The 12,571-nt window shown below is 34.7% G+C and overlaps 1 protein-coding gene across 2 annotated transcripts in view; it reads right to left on the bottom strand.

Annotated features, from left to right (window-relative positions):
- The window catches only part of ZMYM5 (zinc finger MYM-type containing 5), a 55,780-nt gene that overhangs the window by 28,871 nt on the left and 14,338 nt on the right, over positions 1-12,571 (bottom strand). The window contains exons 3-4 of one of the 2 annotated variants that reach the window (XM_037800370.1): positions 7,237-7,741; positions 6,905-6,998 (exon numbers count right to left, since the gene is read on the bottom strand). In XM_037800370.1, the coding sequence (XP_037656298.1) occupies positions 6,905-6,998; positions 7,237-7,731 (589 nt within the window). In that variant the 5' untranslated portion in view covers positions 7,732-7,741. Of the gene's footprint in view, positions 1-6,897; positions 6,999-7,236; positions 7,742-12,571 lie in introns of both variants that reach the window. The other variant, XM_037800371.1, reaches the window with a different exon arrangement.

Below are 12,571 nucleotides of genomic sequence, written 5' to 3'. Positions count from 1 at the left end.
AGAAGAAGAAGAAAAGGAAATGGGGCAGAAAGAAAATTTGAGGAAATAATGGCCCCAAATTCCCCAACTCTTATGAAAGACACAAACATACATGTCCAAGAAGTACAACATACTCCAAACAGAATAAATCCTACTCCGCCTACCCCAAGACTCATACTAATCAGAATGTCAAATGCCAAATATAAAGAAAGAATCTTGAAAGTAGCAAGAGAAAAGTGATTTGTCACATACAAGGAAACTGCAATGAGACTAAGTCCCGATTTCTCATGAGAAACGATGGAGTTCAGGGCAGTGGCATGATATACTTAAGGTATTGAAAGAGAGAAACTGCCAGCCAAGAATTCATTATCCAGCAACTGTCCTTCTAAAATGAGGGAGAATTTAAAATAGAAACTCTCACAGATAAACAGAAAATGAGAGTTCATCAACAAGAGACCTGCCCTACAAAAAATACTAAAGGGAGCTCTGCAGGCTGAAAGAAAAAGACAGGAGAAAGAAGTTTGAAGTACAGTGTAGAAATGAAGATTATCAGCGCAGGTAACTAAAAGGGGAAAAAGAGAGACAAAAGTAAGATATGACATAAACAACAAAGGATAAAATGGTTGAAGTAACACTGCCTTTACAGTAATAACACTGAATATTAATAGATTAAATTCCCCAATCAAAAGACACAAAATGGCAGAATGGATAAAAAAAGTTTAATCTAACTATATGCTGTCTACAAGAGACCCAAAGACACAAATAGGTTGAAAGAGAAAGGTTGGAAAAAGATATTCCACCCAAACAGAGCTGGGATAGCAACACTAATATTATACAAAATAGACTTCAAATGCAAAACTGCTATAAGAGCCAAAGAAGGAAGCTGTATATTAATAAAAGAGACAAGAAGAAATGACAATCATAAATATTTATGCACCTAACCATGGTGCCGCAAAGTACATAATGCAACCACTTACAAGAATGAAGGGAGAAACAGATGTCTCTACAATAATAGAGAATTCAACACACCACTCCTATCAATAGGTAGAATCTAGACAGAGGATCAATAAGAAAATAGAGAATGTGACTAATATTACAAATGAATCAGACCTAAGAGACATATACAGAATACTGCACTTCAAAACAAGAAGATATATATTTTTCTCAAGTGCAGATGGATCATTCTCCAGGATACACCACATGTAGTCACAAAACAAGTCTCAATAAATAAAAAAAAGATTGAAATTATACAAAGCACGTTCTCTGACCATAATGGAATGAAGCTGGAAATCAACAACAGGCTGACAACTGGAAAATTCACAAATATATGGGAGTTAAACAACACACTCTTTAACAATCAGTGGGTCAAAGGAGAAACTGCAAGAATTTCAATAAATATCTAGACCAGATACTAGAAATGAGGAAAAAAAAACAGCAAACTAATCCCCCAAAAGAGGCAGAAGCAGTAAAGACTAGAGCAGAAATAAATGAAATCGAGAATAAAAAAACAAAATTAACAAAACCAAAAGTCAGTTCTTTGAGAAGATAAATAACATTGACAAACCGTTAACTAGACTGGCAAAGAAAAAAAGAGAAGGTGCATATAAAATCAGAAATGAGAGGGAGGACATTACTATTGACCCCACAGAAATAAAAAGTATCATAAGACGATTCAATGAACAATGGTATGCAAACAAATTAAACAACTTAGATGAAATGGACAAATTCCTAGAAACACAAAAACAACCTACACTGACTCCACACACACACACACACACACACACACACACACAAAATACAAGACCTCAACAGGTCTTAATCAGACAAGTAAAGAGACTGAATCAGTCATCAAAAACCTTCAAACAAAGAAAAGCCCAGGAACAAATGGCTTCATTGGCAAATCCTAACAATCATTCCAGAAAGAATTAATACCAATCCTGCTCAAACTCTTCCAAAAAACTGAAGAGGGGAAGACTACCTAACTCATTCTATGAAGCCAACATCACCCTAAAAGCAAAGCCAGATAAAGATACTACAAGAAAAGGAAATTATGGACCTATTTCTCTAATGAATACACGTGCAAAAATCCTCAACAAAATACTTGCAAACTGAATCCAACAGTACATTTAAAGAATTACACACAATGACCAAGTGGGTTTTATCCCAGGTATGGAAGGGTGGTAAAACACAAGAAAAATCGATAATGTAATACACCACACCACATTAATAAATCGAAGAGTAAAAACCAGATGATCTTATCGATGAACCCAGAAAAAGCATTTGACAAAATCCAGCATCCTTTCTTGATAAAAACAGTTCAAAAGATAAGAATAGAAGGAAATTTCCTCAACATGAAAAATGGCATATATGAAAATCCCACAGCTAACATTGTACTTAATGGTGACAGACTAAGATCTGGAAAAAACACGGATGCCCACCGTCACTCTTGTTATTCCACACTGAATGAGAAATTCTAGCTAGAGCAAACAGGCAAGAAAAAGAAATAAAAGGCTTCCAAATCAGAAAAGTAAAATTTTCACTATCTGCAGATGACATGATCCTGTATTTAGAAAGTCCCCAAAACTACATCAAAGCTACTAGAGCTAATAAATATGTTTAGCAAATGATGGGATACAAGATGAACACGCAAAAATCAGTAGTGTTTCTATACACTAGTGTGCTGGTGTGGATACTGTATGTCCCCCAGAAAAAGCCACATTCTTTAATGTAATCTTGTGGGGACAGATGTATTAGTTTTGATTAGGTTGGAATCTTCTGATTGTTTCCATGGAGATGTGACTCAATCAATTGTGGGTGAAATATCTGATTACATTATTTCCAGGGAGATATAGACCCTACCCATTCAGGGCGGGTCTTGATTTAATCACTGGAGTCCTATAAAAGAGCTCACAAACAGAAGAAGATCAGAGCAGCTGAGAGGGACACTGTGGAGAGGCTAAGAGCTGACACTGATGCTGACACTTGGAGATGCTTGGAAACGTCTGAAGATGCTAGCCCAGAATTTGCCCCGGAGAAGCTAAGAGAAGACAAAAATGCCCCAACATTCTGGAGAATGCCATTTTGAAACACAACCTGGGAGCAAAGGAAGAAGACAGGAGCCTCATGCCTTCCCAGCTGACAGAGGTGTTCCAGATGCCACTGACCATAGTGAAGGTACCCTATTGTTGATGCCTTAGTCTGGACACTTTTTTGCCCTTGGACTGTAATTCTGTAAACAAATGAAACCCCCTTTATAAAAGTCAGTACATTTCTGGTATTTTGCATAATGGCAGCATTAGCAAACCAGAACTACTAGTAATGAACAATCTGAGGAAGAAAGAAGAAAAAAATTCCATTTACAATAGCAATTAAAAGAATCAAATATCTAGGAAGAAATCTAACCAAGGATGTAAAGGACCTATTTTCAGAAAACTAAAAAATATTGCTAAATGAAATCAAAGAAGACTAAACAAATGGAAGAACATTCCATATTCATGGATTGTAAGACTAAATATCATTATCATGTCAATTCTACCAAACTGACTTACAGATTCAATGCAATCTCAATCAAAATTCCAACAGTTTCCACTGTGGAAATGGAAAAATCAACTATGAAGTTTATTTGGAAAGGTAAGGGACCCCAAATGGCCAAAAACATCTTGAAAAAGAACAAAGTTGAGGACTCACGTTTCCTGACATTAAAGCTTACCACTAAGCTACAGTGGGCAAAACAACACTGCTTACAACTCAGCAGGCAGATTTGCAGCCCTCCCCTCTACATGGGACATGACTCCCAGGGGTATAAATCTCCCCGGCAACATGGGACACAATTCCCAGGGATGAGCCAGGACCCGGCATCACAGACTGAGAAAGCCTTCTTGAACAAAAGGGGGAAAGGAAATGAAACAAAATCAAGTTTCAGTGGTTGAGAGATTTCAAATGGAGTTGAGAGGTCATTCTGGAAGTTGTATGCAATATATAGATAACCATTTTAGTTTTTAGTTTATTAGAATAGCTAAAAGGAAATACCTGAAACTGTTACTGTGTGCTAGTTTGGATACCCCCCAAAATGCCAGGTTCTTTGATGCAATCTTGTGGGGGCAGACATATTAGTGTTGATTAGGTTGGAACCTATTGATTGTTTCCACGGAGATGTGACTCAATCAACTGTGGGCAAGTCCTTTGATTGGATACTTTCCATGGAGGTGTTATCCTAGCCATTCAGGGTGGGTCTCATTAAATCACTGCAGTCTTATGAAAGAGTTCACAGACAGAAGGAACTCAGAGCAGCTGTGAGGGACATTTGGGCAAGCAGCCAAAAGAGACATTTTGAAGACGGCCACTGAAAGTAGACTTTTACTACTCCAGAGTATGCCTGGGAGAAACCAAAAGAATACCCCCCAGACACCTAGAGAGAAACGCCCTGGAGAAAGACATTTTGAAACACAACCTGGGAAGCAAAGGAAGAAGAAACCAGCCACGTGCCTTACCAGACAACAGAGGTGTTACAGACACCATTGGCCTTCCTTCGGTGAAGGTACCCTATTGTTGATGCCTTACCTTGGACATTTTATGGCCTTAAGACTGTAACTTTGTAACCAAATAAACCCCCTTTATAAAAGCCAATCCATTTCTGGTGTTTTGCAAAATAGCAGCATTAGCAAACTGGAACAAACGGCAATCTAGTAGACTTTATTCTTGAAGATGACAGTATAAGCTTATTATTATTATTTGGCGTAATGAAATGTTCATAAATTGATTGTGGTGATGAATGAACAACCATATGATGATCCTGTGAACAACTAATCATACATTTTGGATGACTGTATGGTATGTGCACATATCTCAATAAAATTGCATTTGAAAAAAAAAAAAGCATGGCATAAAGATAGATATAGTCATCAATGGAACTGAATTGAGAGTTCAGAAATAGAACATCAGATCTATGGCCAACTGATAAATGACAAGGCTGCTAGGTCCACTCAACTGGGTCAGAAGAGTTTTCCTCAAATGGTGCTAGGAGAACTGGATATCTATTTACAAAAGAATGAAAGAGGACACCTATCTCATTCCTTAAAAATCAACTCAAAATGGATCAAAGTCCTAAATATAAGAAACAGGACCATAAAACTCCCAGAAGAAAATGTAGGGAACCATCTTCAAGATCTTGTAGTAGGCAATGGTTTCTTAGACTTCACAAAGCACAAGCAATGAAAGAAAAAAATAGATAAATGGGACCACATCAAAATTAAAAACATTTGGGCTTCAAAGGACTTTGTTAGGAAAGTGAAAAGGCAACCTATTCAATGGGAGAAAATATTTAGAAACCACATATCTGATGAGGGTTTAATATCCAGCATATATAAAGAAATCCTACAACTCCATAGTAAAAAGACAAACAACCCAATTAAAAAATAGGCAAAAGATCTGAGTAGACATTTTTCCAAAGAAGACTCTGAAATGGCTAAAAAGGACATGATAAGATGCTCAATATCACTACCTATGAGGGAAATACAAATCAAAACCCCAATGAGATATCATTTCACACCTACTAGAATGGACACTATTAAAAAAATAGAAAACTCTAAGTATTGGAGAGGACGTGGAGAAAACACCCATTCACTGATGGTGGGAACATATAATGGTGCAGCCACTGAAGAAGACAGTTTGGCAATTCCTCAGGAAGCTAAGTACAGAACTACCATATGATCCGGCAATCCAGCTACTAAGTATACACCCAGAAGAACTGAAAGTAGGGACTCAAACAGACATTTACACCCTGATGTTCATAGCAGCATTATTCACAATTCCCAAAATATGGAAGCAGCCTTTGTCCATCAACCAACGAATGGATAAACAAAACATAGAATATATATACAATGGAATATTATTCAGCTGTAAGAAGTAGTAAATCCTGATGCATGAGGACATTATGTTGAGTGAAATAAGCCACACACAAAATGACAAATATTATATGATTTCACTGATATGAACCAATTATAATAAGCAAACGCATACAGTTAGAAATTAGAATATAGGTTTACCAGGGGCTAGAATGGGTGTAGAAAATAGGGAGCTGATGCTTAATTTGTGCAGAATTTCTATTTAGGTTGACTGTAAATCTTTGGAAATGGATACTGGTGATGATAGCACATTTTTGTGAGTGTAATAGTGCTGAATTATGTCTCTAAATGTGGTTGAAAGGGGAAGTTTTGGGTCATGTATGTTACCAGAAGGAAAGTTAGAAGATAAAACATGGGACTGTTTAATACAGTGAACCCTGTTGTAGATGATGGTTCTCTCATGACATGTAACGAATATATGACACTATTACCAGGTGTTAATAATAGGATGCTATATGGGAAAAAATAGACCTAATGTAAACTATAGACTATAGTTAACAGTAGTATTTTAATATTCTTTTATCAATTGTAACAAAGGTACCACACTAATGTAAAATGTCAGTAAAAGCGGGATTATATGATTGTATTTTTTTATATGACTTTTCTGTAAAACCTTCAACTTCCCTAATTAAAAAAATGATTTTTAAAAAAACAGTATGGTACATGAAAAAAATCAAACACAAAGTACTACATATTCTATGATCCCATTTACATAAAATGTACCAATAAAATTTATAGAAATAATTAGAATAGTGGTTATGTAGGGCTGAGGAAGGATAGAGGGATTGAGAGGTAGCTACAAAGGGGTGTGGGGTTTTTGTTTTGGATTAATGAAAATGTTCTAAAATTGTGGTGATAAATGCACAATTCTGTGATTATACTAAAAGCCACTAATTGTACACTTTGGATGGATTTTATGACATACGAATATATCTTAATAAAACTGGTTCTAAAAAGAAGACAGCCAAAAATTTATTTACTTAAGGGGATGATGAAAATATTTAATATCACTTACTGCTTACCAGGATTATGTTGAGTTGCAAATCCTCCATTCTGAAATACGTCTCCTGCCACATTTATTCTATCAGGATTAAAAGGTCCTAGTCCAGTCTTGGTCTGTGAAGTTAAAGACGGGGTGTATGTTTGTATATTAACACCAAAATTTACTTGACTGAAGTCCTTTAGCGACATCTCCCAAGTTGGAATTCTATAGTGATGTTATATGTGTAATCATTAAGTTCGTATCTTGCCCAGCATTTAGAGCTTATACCTGTTTCTAAGGTTGTAACATTAGTAATATGAATTTCAGAGTCAATTCTGCAGTGATAACACTATTACCCATTCCTGCATTTACCTTTCTTCTTGAAAGACTGGAAATGGAGAAATCCAAATCTTTGGTTCTGATTTTAGTTTCAGGAATTATCAATTCAGTAAAACTGGAAGAATTTTTCTCCTCCCTTTGATTAGTTTCTATGTCCTCTTCATCATCAATGACAATTGTCTCACTTTTATTTCCCTTTTGAGAAGTGAAATCTCTTGAGGAAGGAAGAATTACAGAATATTTTCCTTGCAGCTTTGCATTTTTTGATGGTGTAAATTTTACATTTCTTTGATCAGGTATTGCTGGTGCAGAAATTGAAGGAGGTTGTATAGATTCAACAAACACAACATCATCATCATCGTCGTCATCATCTTCCACCGAGGAGTTTCTAGATCTATTAACTAAAAGACTAGCTGGATTACCAAACGAGTTTCCTACATCCATGAGACTAGCTGCTATAGTTGTACTCCCTAATAAAACAGGAGTCTGTTCAGTCAATTCTAATCCTCCCACTGAACATTTATCCATGTCAAAGAACCTGTCAGAGACAGAGAAAAGAAAAGAAAAAAGTTTATTATGAGCATTTTATTTTACTGCAATTAAATAACACGAACGTAATTCTTATATTCTTTTCTTTATATGATTTCTTATCTAACTTTTTGGGGAAAAATTGACATTCACTCTGTTTTTCTCTCCCATTAACCATTAAACATTTATTTTTTCCGAGTGTGATGGAACTTAATTATCCAATTTTTTGTAATCCTTTAAAAAATCTACTCCATTTTGTATAATACAATTTAACCTACTCATCTTTGACAGTGAAAATATATTTAAGCTTTCTTTGAATTACAAAATCACAACAAAATAATCCTACCAAGTACCAATAACCCAGAGTCCAAATATAACCACTATACTCCATAAACTTTTATCTATTAAAGTGAATATGATGTGGACCAATCACTATTTCCCTAATGTCTTGTGTCATTTTTCAAACTCTGATTCCAACATAACCCTGTGAAGATTCAGTCCTCTTACGTCAAACATTAAGCTACAGGTCTTTACATAAAGTCCTCAGAACAACCTCATGATGTCAGTATAAGTTAAACCATTATAAGAACAGGAGATTGAGGTTTAAAGAAGCTAACCGAATTGTTCCAGGTTAGCCCAGGTAGGACATAAAATCAGGGCTCTAACTCTAGGCCCCACATTTTTAACCATTTTATATTCAACAAATATTTTTGTATACCTACTATGCACTAGGCTATGAAAAAGGAAAGGATCCATCATAGAGACAATAGCTGAAGAATTCAGAGAAATGAAAAACTGATGAAGCAAAGCTCTTGAGATGAGAAAATATGCATGGGTGAGTGAAATTATCATGTTTACGAACCACCTCTACTGCAAAGGGGAGAGGAGAAAAAGTAAGGATGATTGGAATGTAGGTAAGTATAAAGAAATGATGGATAAGGTAGTTTATACACGCTGGCCTCAATTCTCAGTAAAGCTGAAACTGAAGAGAATGAAGGGGATGGAAACTGCATAGATTCTGAATGATTAAGAAAACTCACTTGATAAGGTAGTTGTCTTTCCATTTTAAACATCTCACTGAAATATCCAAAATAAAAGATAATTTTTAATTAGAAATTGTAGGTTTAGAGAAAAATCATGCAGAAAAGACAGAGTTCCCATATGCCCCCTCTATTAATAACACCTTGCATTAGTGTGGCACATTTGTTATAACTGATGAAAGAGTATTATAATTATACTATTAACTATAGTCCATTGTTTACATTAGGGTTTGTAATGTTTGTGTTGTATAGTCCTATGGTGTTTTTGGTTTAACTTTTATTCTAGTAATATACACAATCTAAAATTTCCCCTTTTATAAGTAATATTTTTATTCTAAATTTTCTTGACTAATTTTAATAGATAAAATTTTCCTGAATAATGCAATAATAGGTAATGTTTATTCTTAGTATGTGTTATGCTGTTAAATATATTAACTAGGTTAATACTTAAGTGAGGTAGGAATATTATTTTTCCCACTTTATCAATTACGAAACTAAGACTCAAAAGGTAAGTAACCTCTCAAGTCTCCATTGCTGAAAACGGTTGACTCAGGATTCAAATCCAAGAAATCGTGACTCTAGAACCTATTCCATAGCCATAAAATACTTGCAATTAATGTGTAAAACACAAATAAACAAACTATATTTTATTGAGTCAAAACATTAAAATAACAAAGTCAACATTCAAATAAAAATGTTTCAAAGATAAAGGCATAATAAACCTAAGAGACCAGTTAAAAGAACATTTACAAAAGAAACACCAAAAGCAAAACACCCATCCTTAAGCTAAGTAGTATCCTCCTTATGATGATATAACACATTTTCAAAGGTAAGAAGCAATAATCTAGCCTAAACATACAGAGCTATGAAATACAAGGGTTGTTTATATAAGTTCTCTCTGTTCTTTCTATATTTGAATAAACCTAAAACAGAAAAGAACAATTACTGGAAAAGAGCTATAATTGACTCTACAGAACCCTCTGGTGGAAGCTAGACCTCATTTTAGTCTTCTCCAAGATAAATACAGAATAGAAAGGGCATTCTTGACCCTCAACTCACTGTGGTCATCTACCCCCGAAAAAGCAGTAAGTATTTGCTGTTTTCAAATCACAGGTTACAAAGTAAGTTAAACCACTACTGTAAGACACTGTGTATATAAATCAAACATTTCCTTAATTCCATAAATTCAAGACCATGAAAAAGTTTTGATCCTTTCCATAACAGTGCCCAAAAGCAGAGAGAAAAGTGATCGTTTAGACAATTAGCTGTATGGCACTAAGCAAATTACTTCATTTCATTGAGTTTCATTTTCTAAACTATAAACTGTAAATAGGGACAGTGAGTCTGAGGTTTTTACTGAAATAACAGGAAATGCAAGTCTCTACCATACTGTGCCTGGATCATATTAAAGAATACACACACAAAAAAAAGTTAAATCCCTTTCCCATAGGAAAGGTTTTAGGTAAATACTTTGCTATACCCTAGGAGTACAAACAAGTATCTAATTACATTTAAATATTTACCTAGTATTCTTGTGGCATCTTACTCATCTTAAATCATTACTATAACTATTTCTCAATATTAAATTGATTTTCTTTTTGATACAATGAAATTATCATTAAAAATCACACACCAGTGTAAAATCTATGGAAAATCTGCACATAAAGGTCAATACAAAATATACTACCATTAAACAAAAAGTTAGGCTGAAACCCAAACAAGAGTCTTAAGGCAAACTATCTCTAGAAAATGGGTAACAACCTTACAAAATTAACAGGCTATTTAATAAGGAAGAACAATAAGAGCTAAGACTAAAACCCAAACATAAATAAGGGTATTTTGCCTTATTACATTGCCCTTCTGGTAGACCACTTTCATAAAATATTATAGTGTTTTTTAAACAGGCTTTTAAAAACCTATAAAAATTTTTGCTGAATTCTTTGAAGTTATAACTGAGTATCCTTAGTTTTTTCCTGAAATCATCTCCAATTAAAAAATTAGTTGAATAATTTAGTAGTCACTCCTATTCAATCATATTCTACTGTAAAGAATCAGTTAAAAAGCAGTAATTAAAATAGAAATGTTGAGGGATAAATGACGACAAGTTTAGCCTGTGACAAAAAGGAAAACTTAATTGCTTATGAATTTAAAAAAAGGAAATCAACAAGAATTTAAAAACATTTAAGTACTGTTTCAAAGGTTCCTTTATTCTTGCACCTATATGCTCAACTGTGACATCTTCTAGGCTCTATAAAAAATAATCTCGATGTATGCTACAAAACTGTTGTTAATCACTAATTTTTAAAAAGTTCTTAATACGTGAATAGATGGATAGCTCTTTCTTGATCCAAAAATATTTATATAAACATAATCCCAACCCCAAAGCCAGTTGCATGGGGAAATTGACTACAAACATTCTTTTTTTCTTAATTTTATTTTGAAATAAATTCAAAGTCACAAGAACAGTTGCAAAAACAATACAAACCCCATACACAGCATAGCCTGACCCCCCTCCCAATACCCCAATCCACCAACTTTAACATGCTGTCACACTGCCATTTCTTTCTTTCCCTCCCTCCCTCCCTCCTTATCATCCATCATCTATTGCTCTGTCTTCTGAACATATGAGAGCAAGCTGCACACATCCTTGAACAAACACTATAATTCACATATACAATTCCCATGAACAAGAACATTCTTTTATGAAATCCCATTAAGCGCAGCTAAGAAGTTCAAGAGATTCAACATTGATACAAAGCTTACATTCTATACTTCCTTTTTTTTTTTTTTAATGTCCCAACTATGTCCCTTTGAGCCTCCTCTCCTCCATCCTCAGATCCCATCCAGGATCATCCTTGGCATTCAATTGTCACCTATTTAGACTGTCTTTTTTTTTTTTTTTTTCAATTGTGGAAACATATATACAGCCTATATCTTCCCATTCCACCCCCTCCCTAGCATTCCATTAGTGGGATTAATCAAATTTAGAATGTTGTAATGCTCTTTCCCACCATCCATTACTAGAAATTTCCCTTCACCTCAAACAGCAACCCTACACTCATTTCTTAACTCCCCATTGCCCCTTCCCCCACTTCTCATAACCCATACTCTACTTTACATCTCTATGGTCATATTCTCTGATACTTTCTTTGTGTTTACTGTGGGGCTTAAATTTAACCTCTTAAATCCATAACAATCTTGCTTTTCTTTGATACCAACTTACCTTCAATAGGACACGTAAACTATGTTCCTATACTCCTCCATTCCCCCGCCTTTATATAGTTCTTGTCAAAAATTACATATTTTACATTGAGTCTAAAACCACTGATCTGTCATTAGAGTTTATGTATTTTATATCCTGTAGGAAGTAAACAGTGGAGTTACAAATCAAAAATTATTGACTTCTATTTGTATTCCATTGTGGTCAGAGAATGTGCTTTGAATATGTTCAATTGTTTGTTTGTTTTTTTAATTTGTTGAGGCTTGTTTTATGTCCTAGCATATGGTCTATTCTGGAGAAAGATCCGTGATCACTAGAGAAAAATGTGTGTCCTGGTGATTTGGGATGTAAGGTTCTATATATGCCTGTTAAAATCTCTCTCTCTCTCTCTCTTTTCTTTGTTTCTCTGTCAGTAGGGCTCCCTTTAGTATCTGAAGTAGGGCAGGTCTTTTATTGACAAAATCTCTCAGCATTTGTTTGTCTGTGAAAAATTAAAGCTCTCCCTCAAACTGAAGGAGAGTTTTGCTGGATCAAGTATTCTTGGTTGGAAATTTTTCTCTCTCAGAATTTTAAATATGTC

Source organism: Choloepus didactylus, chromosome 12, assembly GCF_015220235.1.
Source record: "Choloepus didactylus isolate mChoDid1 chromosome 12, mChoDid1.pri, whole genome shotgun sequence".
NCBI lineage: Eukaryota > Metazoa > Chordata > Mammalia > Pilosa > Megalonychidae > Choloepus > Choloepus didactylus.
The sequence above is the reverse complement of the archived record's forward strand: the minus strand, read 5'-3'. Positions and strand labels throughout refer to the sequence as shown.